Source organism: Carex rostrata, chromosome 5 (genome assembly GCF_964058835.1).
Source record: "Carex rostrata chromosome 5, lpCarRost1.2, whole genome shotgun sequence".
NCBI classification, from domain to species: domain Eukaryota; kingdom Viridiplantae; phylum Streptophyta; class Magnoliopsida; order Poales; family Cyperaceae; genus Carex; species Carex rostrata.
The window spans coordinates 6,114,706-6,129,902 of NC_135922.1; the positions used below are offsets into that span (position 1 = coordinate 6,114,706).

General features: G+C 31.9%; 1 protein-coding gene across 4 annotated transcripts; it reads right to left on the reverse strand.

The window, feature by feature from the left end:
• Positions 1–8,978: 8,978 nt before the first annotated feature.
• LOC144554007 (chaperone protein dnaJ 49-like) lies at positions 8,979–11,334 on the reverse strand. 4 transcript variants are annotated; one of them, XM_078302183.1, is made up of 3 exons: positions 11,265–11,334; positions 9,396–10,379; positions 8,979–9,290 (listed from the first exon to the last, which is right to left on the reverse strand). In XM_078302183.1, the coding sequence occupies exons 2-3, from the start codon at positions 10,336–10,338 to the stop codon at positions 9,283–9,285; spliced, it is 951 nt and encodes a 316-aa protein (XP_078158309.1). In that variant the 5' UTR covers positions 10,339–10,379; positions 11,265–11,334; the 3' UTR covers positions 8,979–9,282. The 4 variants fall into 4 exon arrangements, with proteins under 4 accessions (XP_078158309.1, XP_078158310.1, XP_078158308.1 ...); XM_078302184.1 differs by lacking the exon at positions 11,265–11,334 and adding an exon at positions 10,655–11,258; XM_078302182.1 differs by lacking the exon at positions 11,265–11,334 and having other exon boundaries at positions 9,396–10,632.
• Positions 11,335–15,197: the final 3,863 nt, after the last annotated feature.

Genomic DNA, 15,197 nt, shown 5'->3' on the forward strand with positions numbered 1-15,197 from the left:
TTTCTACTACATAATTTGCTCCCGTTGCTATGCACGGGCACGATTACTAATATGCCCCTAAAAAGCATCAAAATTACGTGTTCATATCTTTAAATTTCAAAATTACATATTTGTCCCTCTAAATTTTTAAAACTCACAAATTTATCCATTTTATTGTTTTTTACATTAAAAATCATTTTATATTTATAAAATACTCATTTTATCTTTTATTAAAAGTATAAAAAAAATAGCTTTGTTTAAGAAAAATATATCGGTTCTGTGCTTAAACATTATCTTTCGAAGTTTTTGAGAGATACATTTGAAATTCCACATAAATTATAAGTGCATATGACATTTTTTTCATGTTCATTTTTTTTTTTCATTTGTAGATTGTAGTTGTACTTTCATTAAAAGAATACAACACCAAAGGACAACGAGTTTGATTCAGAGAAAATGGAAAAGCGCAGAAATCCATTTATGTCTGTATAGGGGTGTCAATGATACATTTATATCTGTTTATCCGATCCGTATCATATCTGATAAAATGAATATGAGTAAGATTTTTTTTCGTTAGCTTATCAGGTATGAGTAAGGATAACGATTTTTTTTTTGTTATCTAACCCGTTATCCTATAAGATAATTTTTAAAATAAAATTATATATATAGATATATATTTGTATGAAGATAATGCATGATACAATAAAGTTTCGTATTTTACTAAATTTTCTTAATACAAATTAGTATTCATTATTTTTTTTCTTGTTTTAAAAAATATTTAATTGAAAGTACAAATCGAGATGTCAATAGCACTTTTTTATCCGTTTATCCGACTCGTACTGTATTTGAAAAAACAGATGAGGATAAAGATTTTTTTTTCGTTATTACAAGGAGTACGTGTGAAAAAGCCTCCACTCCACCTATACCGTACTCGTTGACACCCCTAATCTTGTACTTGATTGAACTATAAGAATATCTATATTAGTAATTTTGTTACAGTTTCTAGGTGACAATTTCATTTACAACTTGAGATAATTTTACAATAGAAAATTTTCTTTTAATTTACTTTCAAAATACCATATTGACAGAATCATTAAATCTTATAGCCCATTCACTTTTTTTTCAATTTCTGAATGCTAAATGCAATTACTTTGCAGCTGTTGCCAGGATATATATATTTTTTAAATAAAGAATGCTAAATGCAATTAAAATTAATGACACAAGTGTAAGTGTAGTGCTTTTAAAATGCATCATGATCTTGTGTTTTAAATGCTCCATAGTCCACATCCTTTATCTCTGTTTCCAAAATATGAATAGTTAATATGAACTGCACAACATGATTTTCATAATAAAATATGTTTGGAGACTAAATTTGATATTTTTTTTAGATAGGTACAAAATCACTGTTTTAAGAAGATTCTGAACTATCCGAAAAAATGATACTGTACCTATGTAAAAAAAATAGCAAAAAAAAATAAAATATATAAAATTTGGTCTCCAAGAATAATTTATTATGAAAATTATATTAAGCAGCACCGATCGACTGTTCCAACTTTAAAAACAAAAAAAAAGATGTGAACCCTCCTCTTCTATTCTAATTTCAATCAAAGCTCTTGAGAAATTTCTCACAGGGAAGCTGTGTTTGTTAAATGTCGCCATCGCATCACCTCCATTATGCACCATAAAAATTGACCTTACAAATAAAAGTCTATTCTATCTTCCCCAAGTTTTCTAACATACAAGAATAAAAAAAGAATAAAAGTTAAACTTTAATCGACAAACTATGGTGCGTCTGTGTGGATAAGATCCGACTTCTTCCGTACAGATATAGTGTGGCGAGTCTCCGACTCCTGGGACCCAGACACTTCTTATTTGTAGCCTTTGTTAATTATTTTTATGGCGTTCAATTACGCGGTTACTCCAGTGTATAGCTGCCGCAGAAACTTTTTAGAGGCTAAGCAGGTGAAAAGAATCTATAATACTTTTTTGGATTAATTTTTTTTATACCCTCACATACTTTTTTAATTACTTATTTACATTTAAACTCTTCAATTTATGTTATTAACCTCTTTAGCTTTAAAAGTTCTTTCTTTTTTACCCATTACACATTAATTATGAGTTAACTATAATTAAATCTCTAATTAAAATAATAAAAGACAAAAGTACCTTTCTCTATTTTTTTATTTTTATTTTTATTTTTATTTTTGGTTATTCCCCTATTGTATTGATAGGATACTGGTACAATAGTCTGTGTCAAAAATGGCAAATCAATTTTGGCTAAGAGAATGAGCACAAAATCAAGGAAAGGTAAAATAAATAAAAATCAAAATAAGTGAAATATGAGATTTGTAAAAGATATGAACGAAAACATAAATGGCCATAGCTTGGACTCCTTGTGAGATCTCTACTGCGCGCGCAAGCCCCTGTTGTGCCTGTGAAAAATCTCTCTCTTGCACTGTGTCATGCTCCATGAATTCTGTTAATGTCCATTGTTCATCTCTGAAAATCATGGTGTAATGCTCTCTCCAGATTAAAAAAAATAGAAAATTAAGAAGAGTGATCTTTCATTGAGCGTGTAGTACTTGTTGAGCAACATAGCACTGGTGATGAACGTGTAGTACTTGAAATCGAAGGTTTGTACGTATTAATTTATCAAGCACACTACAAAAGAGATATCTAATGACAGCATATACCTCATGAAATTTTGATGCAAGAACACAACTACAATCAAACTAAATATGATGGTACTATATATCCCCACAAAAAAAAATACATAGAAAAAAAGTACTTTTTTTTTTGGAGAAATTTGACTGCAACCTCAAGAAGGTACTGGTGAAGAGTAACTGTTTTAATGGTACTAGTCAATGAAACTAACTAGTTTAATATTTAGATTCAAGATTTTAATACAGGATGAATATTTAACATTTTATCACTACCAACGAATAATCAACTATGGTCATCATATTTTTTTCAGGCACAGTAATTCCACAATTTATCATCTATAATCAGACTTTTAGATAAACAAGTTTATATTTTCAACATTCAGATATATATAGTGATGTGAATTATTACAATACAAGTAATAAATCCTAATTGATACTCAATTCGGTTGCAAGTGTACAACCTTGTCAAGTAGTACTTAGGGATCGTCTCCACAGGAACAAGTTGGAATATTAACTCTAACCTAACAATTTAATTTAGTAAAAGAGAATAAAAGGAATTTGTTTGTTTTTAAGATGGTTTGGTTGTGATTAAACTAAAGTCTTTAAAGCAAAATTAGGTTTTTAACAAGAATGAGAAATTAGGGTTTCTTAGGGTTCCTATCCACTAGTGTTATGACTAATTAGTTTATTAAATTTGTTCTTTTAGTTATGAAGGCACAGTTGGGTGTTGTAGGTACAAAGGGATATCTCTATATTAATACCATCTTTAAATTAGAATAAACGTCACCTCTCGGTACTTGGCTACCCTAATATAAAGTCATTAAGTTCTTACTGTCCCAATAAATCTAGAAAACTATCTTTCACCTCTCGGTACTTGGCACAATTCTCTAAACTATTAGGTAAACCCGTATAAGACAAGCGTCACCTCTCGGTACTTAGCCTATCAAATACCCTATTCCTTATGGTCTGGACCTAATATTCAATTTCTCAATTGCAAATACCAAATCCTAGGGTTTCATGTGATTTCGATTAAGTCCTCACAATCAATTAAAATAAAGAATAGATCATAATAAAGAACAAGAATATATAAAATAAAACCAACTAAATCATAACAAAAGTTTCAAGTACAACCCTAATCTACCCTAGAAGAGTCCTTAGCCTGTCATGGCTAAGATACAAATCAAATCAAAGAAAAATAGAAGAGTTCCGAAAGAAAGAAAACAAATAAAACCGATTGATCAATGATCTCTTCCTCCTTCTTCTCTCTTCTAGCTTTTCCTTGTTTTTCCTTGTTAAAACCCTAGAAATTCTGCCTAAAAAACGTCCCCCAATCTGTTCTACAGGTTCCTATTTATAGCCCCCTCTAAAACCTAGAAATAACCAACCAAACATAACAAATTCGGACTCTGAACCGACCTAATTGCGGGCCGCAATACATTCATTGCGGGCCGCAATGTATTGTAGCAGTTAACAGACTGCGCAGAAAAATTCTGAAGAGGTCCTTGCGGGCCGCAATAAAAGTCCTTGCGGGTCGCAATACATTCCTTTTATATTCTTAGGTTGTAGATCTTCTCGTTAGCTTTCCAAAAAGTGGTCACAAGCCTAAATCGGAGTTACGAGTCAAAAGTTATGGCCGTTTTAAGTTTAGACTCTATTTTTGGCTGACTGCTACAATGCGTTGCGGGCCGCAATAACTGTGCTGTAATGAAGAGGCTCTGACTTGTTTGGTTGCGGGCCGCAATAACTCCATTTCGGGCCACAATAAATGTTGGCAGAAGCTCATTTCTTCGTGCTAACACACCCGTTTTGCTCTGTTAAGGTCCAAACACTTGATTACCTGTAAAACAAACATAACTAGGGCAGTAACTTGAACTTTTGGACATTTCTAACCTAATTAAACCTAATTTAAACTAATTTAACCAAAACTTAGCTTAATTTACATACCTAACCCTAGGTTTAAATAGATACAATTTTGGCTTATCATATAGTCAGAATTCTAATACCATATATACAAGATACATATAATATTACAAGGAGTACGTGTGAAAAACAGATGAGGATAAAGATTTTTTTTTCGTTATTACAAGGAGTACGTGTGAAAAAGCCTCCACTCGACCTATACCATACTTGTTGACACCCCTAATATTGTACTTGATTGAACTATAAGAATATCTATATTTGTAATTTTGTTACAGTTTCTAGGTGACAATTTCATTTACAACTTGAGATAATTTTATAATAGAAAATTTTCTTTTAATTTACTTTCAAAATATCATATTGACAGAAGCATTAATTCTTATAGCCCATTCACTTCCTTTTCAATTTCTGAATGCTAAATGCAATTACTTTGCAGCTGTTGCCAGGATATATATATTTTTTAAATAAAGAATGCTAAATGCAATTAAAATTAATGACACAAGTGTAAGTGTAGTGCTTTTAAAATGCATCATGATCCTGTGTTTTAAATGCTCCATAGTCCACATCCTTTATCTCTGTTTCCAAAATACGAATAGTTAATATGAACTGCACAACATGATTTTTATAATAAAATATGTTTGGAGACTAAATTTGATATTTTTTTAGATAGGTACAAAATCACTGTTTTAAGAAGATTCTGAACTATCCGAAAAAATGATACTGTACCTATGTAAAAAAAATAGCAAAAAAAAATAAAATATATAAAATTTGGTCTCCAAGAATAATTTATTATGAAAATTATATTAAGCAGCACCGATCGACTGTTCCAACTTTAAAAACAAAAAAAAAGATGTGAACCCTCCTCTTCTATTCTAATTTCAATCAAAGCTCTTGAGAAATTTCTCACAGGGAAGCTGTGTTTGTTAAATGTCGCCATCGCATCACCTCCATTATGCACCATAAAAATTGACCTTACAAATAAAAGTCTATTCTATCTTCCCCAAGTTTTCTAACATACAAGAATAAAAAAAGAATAAAAGTTAAACTTTAATCGACAAACTATGGTGCGTCTGTGTGGATAAGATCCGACTTCTTCCGTACAGATATAGTGTGGCGAGTCTCCGACTCCTGGGACCCAGACACTTCTTATTTGTAGCCTTTGTTAATTATTTTTATGGCGTTCAATTACGCGGTTACTCCAGTGTATAGCTGCCGCAGAAACTTTTTAGAGGCTAAGCAGGTGAAAAGAATCTATAATACTTTTTTGGATTAATTTTTTTTATACCCTCACATACTTTTTTAATTACTTATTTACATTTAAACTCTTCAATTTATGTTATTAACCTCTTTAGCTTTAAAAGTTCTTTCTTTTTTACCCATTACACATTAATTATGAGTTAACTATAATTAAATCTCTAATTAAAATAATAAAAGACAAAAGTACCTTTCTCTATTTTTTTATTTTTATTTTTATTTTTATTTTTGGTTATTCCCCTATTGTATTGATAGGATACTGGTACAATAGTCTGTGTCAAAAATGGCAAATCAATTTTGGCTAAGAGAATGAGCACAAAATCAAGGAAAGGTAAAATAAATAAAAATCAAAATAAGTGAAATATGAGATTTGTAAAAGATATGAACGAAAACATAAATGGCCATAGCTTGGACTCCTTGTGAGATCTCTACTGCGCGCGCAAGCCCCTGTTGTGCCTGTGAAAAATCTCTCTCTTGCACTGTGTCATGCTCCATGAATTCTGTTAATGTCCATTGTTCATCTCTGAAAATCATGGTGTAATGCTCTCTCCAGATTAAAAAAAATAGAAAATTAAGAAGAGTGATCTTTCATTGAGCGTGTAGTACTTGTTGAGCAACATAGCACTGGTGATGAACGTGTAGTACTTGAAATTGAAGGTTTGTACATATTAATTTATCAAGCACACTACAAAAGAGATATCTAATGACAGCATATACCTCATGAAATTTTGATGCAAGAACACAACTACAATCAAACTAAATATGATGGTACTATATATCCCCACAAAAAAAAATACATAGAAAAAAAGTACTTTTTTTCTGGAGAAATTTGACTGCAACCTCAAGAAGGTACTGGTGAAGAGCAACTGTTTTAATGGTACTAGTCAATGAAACTAACTAGTTTAATATTTAGATTCAAGATTTTAATACAGGATGAATAGTTAACATTTTATCACTACCAACAAATAATCAACTATGGTCATCATATTTTTTTTCAGGCACAGTAATTCCACAATTTATCATCTATAATCAGACTTTTAGATAAACAAGTTTATATTTTCAACATTCAGATATATATAGTCAGAATTCTAATACCATATATACAAGATACATATAATATTGATAGGTGTGGTTAGATAGCTGGAGCTGTAAACACAAGAAGTAAACAGACAAATTTGGACTTGGGGTTTCTTTAGTTGACAATGGAACTCATACGGATATAATTCTTGCAAAACAATTTTCTAATTTTATCATGTACAAAAGTTACAATCTGCTCTCTTCTAATGGTTGTATGTTGCATGGTAAATCACATCGATAGAACAAGGGTATGATGGGAAATAAATAAATGAGATAATATTTAATTGTGATAAATAACACTATAGTTAAATAGAAAAATGAAAAAGAAGTTGAGGGATAAATTAAATATAACAAAGAGGATAAGGGTAAATAAAAAAACTGAACAAGTTTTGAACGGCCATTTTTATTAATATCCTTAAAAAAAACTTAATTTTAAAAATAACCCTACATTTAATTTTTTTATTAAAAATGTCCCAACCGCCAGACCCACGGGCGGCCCAAAACACAAGTGGACCGCCCGTGGCTGGGGAGCTCCATACCAACTAGCGGAGCGCCCCATGTTTTTTTTTTTTTTATTTATTTTAGAGATCTTAGTATTTTGATTTAAATAATTTTGTGAAAAAATAAGTTTTCTTATTTAGAGTGTATGCCAAAAAATAAAATATTCGATATATTTACGAAGTGATGTCGTAAATTTTTATAACTTTGATTTTTTTTTTTTTTTTTGGTGAACTTTGATTTTATTTGTCAGTTGGACATCACAAGTCTAAATATAACACTAATTAAGGACTTGGTCTTTATTATGGTTTTTATAATATATGTATAATATATACATATACACATATACACATATACATATACACATATACACATATACACATATACACATATACATATACATATACATATACATACACATCTACATATACATATACATATACATATACATACACATATACTAGTATTTTGATTTAAATAATTTTTTGAAGAAAAAATTTTCTTGTTTAAAGTGTATGCCAAAAAATAAAACATTTGGATATATTTATAAAGTGATGTCGTAAATTCATATAATATGCAATAATTTTTTGTTTACAAAATTGATTTTCAGTGGTTCGTATAAAAGTTATACATATTCAATTAATTTTATGTATAAATATTTTCTTATATTTTTGAACGAAAATTTTAACTGAGAATTTTTATTTTTTATTATGCATGCACATATATGTTGATGAATGTCATTTGGAGATGCAATATGTTGGAGATCTTTAACCAAGAGACATCATGTCATGGATTACATGCATACTCTTTTTTTGATATGTTAGATTTAATACGCTTTAGTTGAATCTGTATAACTTTTATACGAACCACTGAAAATCAATTTCGTAAAAAAAAAATTATTGCATATTATAAAAATTTACGACATCACTTCGTAAATATATCAAATATTTTATTTTTTGGCATACACTCTAAAGAAGAAAACTTTTTTTTCACAAAATTATTCAAATCAAAATACTAAGATCTCTCTTAAAATAAAAAAATAAAAAAAAAAATGGGGCGCCCCAGCCAGGGGCGCAACGCTAGTTGGTATGGAGCGCCCCAGTCACGGGCGGTCCACTTGTGTTTTGGGCCGCCCGTGGGCCTGGCGGTTGGGACATTTTTAATAAAAAATTAAATGTAAGGTTATTTTAAAAAAAAAAAAATTTTTAAGAATATTAATAAAAATGGCCGAAGAAGAGGTCGGTAGCTAGAAGAATAATTCCAGGAAATATTTTGTAGGTTCAGTCAGGAGACAGGAACTCACTTATAAATATTATTTCGAAATTTTTTTTATACATCTTAAAATGTATACTCATTTATTATATCCATATACAAACGAGTTGTGCAAATTCACATATAATTTTTTTTTTCTAGGCCGTATAATCAATTTTTTTTTTCTTATGTGGTATTTTAGACTGTATAAACTAAACCTCTATGTTATCTAACATGATTCTGTCAAACAAAATAAGTAATTATTTAGAATTTTCCTGAAATTTAAAAGGCGCTTGATATTTTCCTGAAAATTAAAAGCCAATGACAATGAAAACAAGGGACTGCTGGTTACCAGTATTTTGCTGTACCTGTTTTAGAACCATCCCGTACCAGGTATGTCTATGGCCGATGCAATGTTGCACAAATAAAATTTGTGGAGTTACGGACAAGTTACCGTATTATATCATAAAGAGGTAACTCCAATAACATTTCAAAAAAGGTAAATTCCAGAAAATAAAATACGAAAAGAAAAGGAAAAGAACGAAAATAGGATCTTCTCGCACCATGATGTATAGAGGTATTAAATTTTCGGAGCATTGTAAAGCAGTTGTTTGCAGCAAGCAAAGAGAAGAATCCGGTATCGGTATCAGAACCCTACATAGAAAAAATGATGTATCCAAATGAGAATGACAAATATATATGCAAAAATATAAATTTAATTTAGTAATGTTAAATACGGATCATGGTGTGAAATCATACTACCAGGGTCCATGAATTGTAAAGATGCTACAGTGAAGAAGAACGCGATGCACCCGAGTAATATCGGGAGTAAAAAACTTGGTGCATCAGCGATATTAGGGTTACGGTTAGGATTAGGATTAGGGGTAGTGTTGTAATTTCTCTGTGTACACTGGCATCTCCTATGGTGAACCCCTTCTCTCTGAGAGCCGAAGAAAAGTGTTCTGAAAATTTCAACCGGGTCTAAATCATCAAAATAGTCATCCCAGGCATTCCTCCCCGGCCTTCTCGTTTCATCCGGGTCTAAATCATCAAAATAGTCATCCCGGGCATTCCTCCCCGGCCTTCTCGTTTCATCCGGGTCTAAATCATCAAAATAGTCATCCCGGGCATTCCTCCCCGGCCTTCTCGTTTCATCCGGGTCTAAATCATCAAAATAGTCATCCCGGGCATTCCTCCCCGGCCTTCTCCTTGCAAAATTATCATTTTGGTGGGTATAACTGTAATTGTCACTACCAGTCTGATCATAATTCCTCCTCAATTCCTCATTACTGAGGCAGTTGAATGCCTTGGAAACATTTTTGAATGCTTCTTCTGCCCCTGGTGCTTTGTTCTTGTCAGGATGAATTTTAAGAGATAATTTTCTATAAGCCCTTTTGATTTCTTCGGCACTAGAACTCTTCTCTACTCCGAGAATTGCATAATAGTCACTGTTCTTTCTGATTTCACATACCGCTCTGAGTTGCTCTTCAGTGTAGTTAATTGAAGTCTCTGGTTGGTGGGTCCGCTGTGAATTTGAAGTGTCGGGATTTTCTATGGCAGAGATGATGTGGTCGGCCAAAATGGTGGGGTCTAATCGTTTCGCAATCTTTACAAATTTCAATGCACGTTGTTTGTCTCCTGATTCAAGAGACGACTCAGCAATTTTTATACATCTCAATGCCTCATCTTTGTTCCCATCCATTATTAGAAGGTCAAAATGGGATTAAAATGTGAAGCATAGACCTGAAAATGGCAAAAAAAAAAAAAATGGATAAAAAAAAGACTCTAAATCTGAAAAGAAAAAAAAAATAAGAAGAAGAAGAGAAAAGCTGATTGAAGATTTTGAAAGAGCAGTTCTTAATTCAAGCAGTGCACAAACAATAGTCAAAACAGTGCTGAATATGACTCAATTGCTGCATGAATCAAAAATTCATCTGTCAATATTTTACCCGATTGTAAAACATAGCAGCTAATTATTACAGATAGAAAAGAGGAATGATTAGAAATTTGCACTAAACCTGAAAAGAAAAGAAAAGCAGATTGAAGATTTTGACAGAGCAGTTTTTAATTCATGCAATGCACGAACAATAGAGTCAAAACATCGTTGCATATGACCCGTATGCTGCATGAAACAAAAACTGCTCTATCAATATCTTTACCAGATTGTAACAGACAATATCCATTAAAATCTTATCTAGTGCAAAAGGTAGCTAGCCCACCTTTTTTTTCTAAGTACAGTAACTAAATTAAAGCCTAATAACTAAATTCACATATAAACCTTGATTTTACCCAATTACTAAATTCTCTTGTGTGAGGCACCTACTTGAGAAAAAAAAATAACAAATTTAAATTGCTTAGATGAACTGTCAATCCTCAATTAGCTTCTTTAATTCAACTTTTCAGATGCACAGATCAGCAAAAATTTAACAAATCCCAAATCTCTACCAAGTAACCCTAATTTGAAGGAACGCAAGAAATCCAGCCCCAATTTACTAGAGTTGAATTTTGTGGTCTCGTGATTAGGTTTCTAAGTGTAAAAAGGAAAAATTGCATAGAATAAGCACAAAAATGTGTATCTGAAGTAGTGCTAGAGGCATCGATCGATGGATTGATGAATCGAATATTTACCAGAGAGAGACAAAGAGAAAAGAAGAGAAGAGAAGAGGACTGAGAGCGAGAAGACGAGAAATGAATTCGTAGATGAAAGAGGTGTGGTTATAGCGATTGATATCACCTAAGGTAACACAATATTTCTGTTTATATCTCACCGTCCGATTAGAATCTGCACGAATATTAAATGGCTGGATTGAACTGGATCACGATTGGACGGTCAGGATCTAATAAGTATAAATATTCTGTTACCTCAGAGGATGTGGTCTGGTAATAGAAATGGAGAAATTTGTTACTTTTTATGTCGTTTTGTGGGACTAGGATATAACAAGTTAATTTAATTTCAATTTTACATGCCTTATTTTCTATTTGTGAAAAGATTTTTTTTAGTAAAATTACTTTCAAATCAGGTTGACAAAAATATTAATTTCTATTCGCTTGTTTATTTCAAAAATTAGTGTGTGGATTGTTCGGAATATGTGTTTTGCAATTTCTGAACGCTAAAAATAATCAAAATTAATTGTATGAGTACATTAGTTTTTGTAATTTAACTGTAAATTAATTTCAGAAAATTCTATTATAGTTTCAAATTAGTTTCAGTACTTTTATTAGTCACTTTACTTTAGGGGTGATTAATGAGCGAGCATGAGCGAGTTAGGGTATACTCATGCTCGCTCATTAAGTAAATGACCGAGTTGTTAATGAGCGAGTTTAAATGAGCGGATAAATGAGCGAGTTATAAATGAGCGAGTTTTTAATGAGCGAGTTATGAGCGGCTCACGAGTTATGACTTATGACTCATAACAAAATTATATAGTGTGCCCACGCATAACAAAATTTGTTAAAAGTCATCATAACAAATTGTTATAATTTATTTAAAATAAAATATAATAAAAATTCAACAAAAATATAATTATATTACAAAAATAGAATAATCCAACAGAAACTAATAAAAATTAAACAGCTATCGTCTTGTCGATTTTGACGATCCTACTTGTGACATACGGATAGATATTTCCTTGTTACATACCTACAAATTTGTATTATGAAAACAATAATGAAAATTCATCTTAAACAAGCAACAAGCAGTTGGGATTTTAAATTGCTAGTTTAGAATTAAACCTTCATCTTAAACAAGCAACCTTGGTTCTACCGATTTACAAAAAAATGAATATGAAATCATGAATATTAGTATATTACACAAGATTAAATGTTACATTGTGCTCACTATATTACACATGATTAAATATGAAACTATGCTCACTATCTATCAATCTTAATGAGGCAAGGTTGATGTTACACAGAATTACACATGATTAAAAGTGGCAGGGATTAGATGTGGCAAATTCTTAATGAGCGAGTTATGAGCGAGTTGAGTCATGCTCATGCTCGCTCATTAAGTAAATGAGCGAGTTTAAATGAGCGGATAAATGAGCGAGTTTAAGCGAGCTTTTAATGAGCGAGTTATGAGCGACTCATGAGTTATGAGCGATTTACTCACCCCTACTTTACTTTAAATGCATATGAAAATTATTCTATTTTTATTTTAGTGAAATATTAAGAACTTGAAACTTCAAAATATTACCGTTTTTTTTTCATGTACCACCCTAATAAATCAGAATTAAATCAATACCACCCGTTAATTCCGAATTCAGATTCCGCCACGTTCGCACACTGGATCTACGAACGGGTCCCTACCCGTTCGCGTAATGGATATGCGGACTGACCCGTTCCCGACGACCCGTGCGCGTAATAGAGGTGCGGACAGACCTGTTCGTAGTGTTGAACTGCGCACATGGCACGTTTTCCCTATATAGAGATCAGATCAGTTCTGACTTGCAACTCCACTCTCATTCTTCACCAAAGCTGCTGCATAGGTACGTTTTTTTACCTTTTCATCCTTTTTTTTTAAAAATTTATTTTTTGTAGTATTTTTAATTTAGTTATTTTGTATTATTAGATTTATTCAACCAATTATGATTGAAATTGCTTGTTATTTTGATGGTGAAGTATGTGTACATATGTGTACACGTGTACACACATGTGTACATATGTGTATATGTACTTCAAATTTTAATTTAAACCACCACAAAGTGATTATTTTACTTCAAATTTTAATTTGAACTTCCACAAACAGAAAATTTTACTTCAAATTTTAATTTAAACCTTGCTTATGCAAAAAAAAAAAAAAAACTCAGACATTACCCTAATGAAGAAGAAATTTTCATTATACATCTAGCCTGGTAATTTAATTCTCTCTTATATTTATACCTGCAAAAGAGAAATTCATGAAAAAAAAAAAAAACTAATTTCAACTAATATAACCAAATCAACTAATGAACTACATACGAGAAAGCAATTTCTTGCCTTGAACGAACAAAGTATCATCTCGGGGTCTACTAGGCAGGTTATTCTCTTCTCTGAGGCTCAGTCTGGACAGATCCGGATCGAGGATCGTCGGAGGAGCAGTGGACCGATCGGAGCAGCACGGCTTTTTGGTGGGGAAGAGGTAGGGTTTGGAAGGATGTCCCTCTGCTGTTAGGGTTTGGTGCAGCTGGAATGGCTTCCATGAGTGGAGCTGGTGCGACACCGACTCCATCAAGCTTGATCAATGAGTCTTCGGTGCACGAGGTATCAGCGATGGCGATTTGAAGGATCAAGCATCTCGTAACAACAGTTGATTAGGGTTTCAGATTGAGAGAGAGATAGTGGGTATAGACTGATAGAGTGAGGGAAGAAGGAAAGGAGAACTACCTCGAGATATTGTTTCTGGGGTAAATTTCGCTGGAGGTCACTAAACTTTGTTATTTGTCACGAATTGGTCACTCAACTTTGATTTGTCCCTTTTGAGTCACTCAATTTTGTTATTTGTTCCAATCAAGTTACTCAACGTTTTCCATCCAAATTTTTAACGGAATATGCTAATTCCGTTAGTTTTTTGGATGGAATATGCTAATTCCGTTAAAATTTTGGATGGAATGGGTATATTCCGTTAATTTTTTGGACGGAATAGGAATATTCCGTTAAAAATTTGGATGGAAAACGTGGAGTGACTTGATTGGAACAAATAACAAAGTTGAGTGACTCAAAAGGGACAAATCAAAGTTGAGTGACAAATTCGTGACAAATAACAAAGTTTAGTGACCTCCAGCGAAATTTACCCTTGTTTCTGGGAATCATATCACTTAAGGTAACAGAATATTTTTGTTTAGATCTGGAACGTTAAATTAGAATCTGCACGACAATCGAAGTCCAGATTCTGATCGGACGGTTATCATTTAAATAGAATATTGTGTTACCACAGGGAATGGAGAACTATCTCAGATATTTATCCTGGAATTCATATCACTATAAGGTAACAGAAAATACTATTTTAGATCTAGACCGTTAATTAGAATCCGCACAACTATTTAAGTCCAGGATTTTGATCGGATGGTCAAAATTTAAACAGAAATATTATGTTACCTTAGAGGACCAGTTTCTTGTTTATGGTACCGAGGGTAAGAAATTTAGAGAAGCAGAAAGCAGTTTATACCCAAAAAAAAGGGAAAGAATGCAGCGTAATCTGTGCATGCAAATTTGTGAAGTTTAATAAAGCGGGTCATTTTGAGGGGGTTTCATAATCCGTTACAGGTGATAAGAAGAGGTCGGTAGCTAGAAGAATAATTCCAGCAAATATTTTGTAGGTTCGGTCAGGAACTCACTTATAAATATTATTTCGAAATTTTTTTATACATCTTAAAATGCATACTCATTTATTATATCAATATACAAACGAGTTGTGCAAATTCACATATAATTTTTTTTCTAGGCTGTATAATCAATTTTTTTTCTTATGTGGTATTTTAGACTGTATAAACTAAACCCCTATGTTATCTAACATGATTCTGTCAAACAAAATAAGTAATTATTTAGAATTTTCCTGAAAATTAAAAGGCGCTTGATATTTTC